The sequence below is a fragment of the Antrostomus carolinensis genome, unplaced genomic scaffold, assembly GCF_000700745.2.
Source record: "Antrostomus carolinensis isolate BGI_N321 unplaced genomic scaffold, ASM70074v2 scaffold34807, whole genome shotgun sequence".
Taxonomy (NCBI): domain Eukaryota; kingdom Metazoa; phylum Chordata; class Aves; order Caprimulgiformes; family Caprimulgidae; genus Antrostomus; species Antrostomus carolinensis.
Window position 1 is genome coordinate 9,710 of NW_010327228.1, and position 2,789 is coordinate 12,498.

Below are 2,789 nucleotides of genomic sequence, written 5' to 3' on the forward strand. Positions count from 1 at the left end.
CGCTTCCTGGCGGGACCTGCAAATCGAGTTGGATGATACTCAACGCCACAACGACGACCTGAAGGAGCAGGCGGCCGCCCTGGAGCGCCGCAACAACCTGCTGCTGGCAGAGGTGGAGGAGCTGCGGGCGGCGCTGGAGCAGGCAGAGAGGAGCAGGAAGATGGCAGAGCAGGAGCTGCTGGAGGCCACCGAGAGGGTCAACCTGCTCCACTCCCAGGTGAGGAACCACCGGATCCCAGGTCTCTGCTGGCACTGGAGCAGCAGGAGCCTGTCTGGCAGTGGGGCTGCTGGCCACGGTGAACGGCTGGTCCCTGTGACACTGCCCTGCTCTGTCCACAGAACACAGGGCTGATCAACCAAAAGAAGAAGCTGGAGACTGACATCTCCCAGCTGAGTGGCGAGGTGGAGGACGCGGTGCAGGAGTGCCGCAATGCCGAGGAGAAGGCAAAGAAGGCGATCACGGATGTAAGAGCCTGGTGGGGACTGTGCGGTATGGTTCATCAAGGGTGCCCAGCACCCTGTGGAGCTGGTGGGTGGGAGGAGAGGGGCAGGTCTAAGAGCTTCTCTACTGACCCCCCCTGTGTGGTGATGCCTCTGTGCTCTTGGCCTTGCAGGCTGCCATGATGGCAGAGGAGCTGAAGAAGGAGCAGGACACGAGTGCACACCTGGAGCGGATGAAGAAGAACATGGAACAGACCATCAAGGACCTGCAGATGCGCCTGGATGAAGCGGAGCAGATTGCTCTCAAGGGTGGCAAGAAGCAGATCCAGAAGCTGGAGGCCAGGGTGAGGTGGCAGGGGCAGATCCCCAGCTGTGCCACGTAGGAGTGGGCTCCTGGCACTGCCCCAGGGGCACAGGTTCTGCAGGGCACTGGCGCTGGCACTGTCCCTGTTTCATCCCTCTGGGGCCATCCTATGGGCAGTGAGGGTCAGGCCCTGAGGACCTGCAAGCCTGAGGCTGGCTCCGTGGCTTTGCTTGGGGTGGTTTAGCCTTGGCTGTGGCTACTCTGATCTGAGGAAAGTGATTTGACCTCAACTGGTGCTGGTGCTGGAGCTGAGTTGGCCTCTACCCATCCACCCACAGGTTCGGGAGCTGGAGGGAGAGCTGGATATGGAGCAGAAGAAGATGGCTGAAGCCCAGAAGGGCATTCGCAAGTACGAGCGGAGGATCAAGGAGCTGAGCTACCAGGTACAGCAGCACCAGGCGCAGCTCCAGCGCAGCAGGACTTGGCCCAACTGTCCCTGTGCTCAGATCCTTGTTACCCAGCACCCCACTCCAGCCCAGCACCGCCCTGGTTTGTTCTGGGCACTGTGCTGGGACTCAGAAGGGCAGGACGGTTTCTCCTTGTCCCAGCTTCTGCCACCTGCTCTGTGTCTCTGTCTTGCCCCTTTGCTGGCACCTCCAAACTGGGTGCTGGGGGGACCAGGGGACGTGGGGCTGGTGGCTGGGTCACTGGGGCAGGTTGGTGCTCTCCTTGTGCAAAGGGCCCTGGCACCACTGCGACCCCTGGACAAAGATACTGGGGCAGACACAGCCTGAGCTGGGGTCCTGCTGATGGGGCTGGGGCACTTGCAGGCTGAGGAAGATCGGAAAAAGGATGCAGGACCTGATCGACAAGCTGCAGAGCAAGGTCAAGAGCTACAAACGCCAGTTTGAGGAGGCGGTAAGTGCCTGTCCCCGCTCCATCTCCTCCCGGGCTGGAAGACCCTGCTGGCCTTCCTGGGGTGGCTGCAAGGGAAAAGGGTCACGAGGTCAGCACGGGGAGGTAACATCCCCATGTCCCAGGTGAACTCACCTCTCCCCTCACCCCATCCAGGAGCAGCAGGCCAACTCCAACTTGGTGAAGTACCGCAAGGTGCAGCACGAGCTGGATGACGCCGAGGAACGTGCCGACATCGCCGAGACGCAGGTCAACAAGCTGCGTGCCCGCACCAGGGAGGTCATCACCTCCAAGGTAAGCCCAGGTAGCCGTGGGGAGGGGGAAGTGGGACAAGGGCTCCTGCCCTCCCTGGAGCCAGAGGAGCAGCTGTACAGCCCATGGCCTCATCCTGTCTGGCTGTGGGACTGCTGTTGTCCCTTGTCACTGGTGCCAGGACCTGAAGGATGGCAGAGTGTTCCCTGCCTCCAGCTCCAGCAGCTCACCGAAGCCCTTTTGGTTGTTTTGGCAGCACGAGTAGTTGGAGCCCAGCTGCCTGCTGTAGCTTGGAGGCAAGTGGCTGCAACAGTCACCACCAGCTTTGCACCGTGTGAATAAACATAGATCTGCTAGGACTTGCTCCATTGTGTCTGTCACAGGGTGACCAGAGCCTTGGTCCTACTGCTGGAGATATGGGGGACAAGCTGGGGTCTTTGGGGACATCTTTCCCAGCCAGGCAGGGGCAGGAGGGAGGCACAGGCCTCCCCTCTCCCTGCTCTCTTGTCCTGGCTCACTCCAGGCTTTAGCAGGGATTTGGGAAAGGAGCCCTCTCCTCATCCCTTCCCACCAACACACTTGAGCCCCTTGCTCAGCTGCAGAGTAGGGGGTTGAGGGACGTCACTGAAACCATCACTCCTGCAGAAGGAACACAGAAAACCCTCAGTACAGCTCTGCAGGGGAGAGGGAGGGGGGTTAAAGCTTCGGTAAAAAGACCACAAAGAAAGACATCTCCACTCATTTCTTCAAAATAGATTTTTTTAATAGTTTCCATTTAATACGTTTATTTGCAGTTAGTAAATTGGCATTAATCTGGGCAGCACCAACCTCAGCAATCCATGGGGATAGTGCAGACTTCCAGAAGGATTCGTTAGGG

At 59.4% G+C, this 2,789-nt stretch overlaps 1 protein-coding gene across 1 annotated transcript in view; it reads left to right on the forward strand.

The window, feature by feature from the left end:
* LOC104527984 (myosin heavy chain, cardiac muscle isoform-like) overlaps window positions 1-1,954 on the forward strand; it is a gene marked incomplete at both ends in the record, with an annotated part of 11,357 nt that extends 9,403 nt beyond the window's left edge. Inside the window, 7 exon segments of the mRNA XM_010171849.1 lie at window positions 13-217; window positions 340-465; window positions 615-785; window positions 1,084-1,188; window positions 1,576-1,592; window positions 1,594-1,663; window positions 1,817-1,954. Of these exon segments, the coding sequence (XP_010170151.1) occupies window positions 13-217; window positions 340-465; window positions 615-785; window positions 1,084-1,188; window positions 1,576-1,592; window positions 1,594-1,663; window positions 1,817-1,954 (832 nt within the window).
* Window positions 1,955-2,789: the final 835 nt, after the last annotated feature.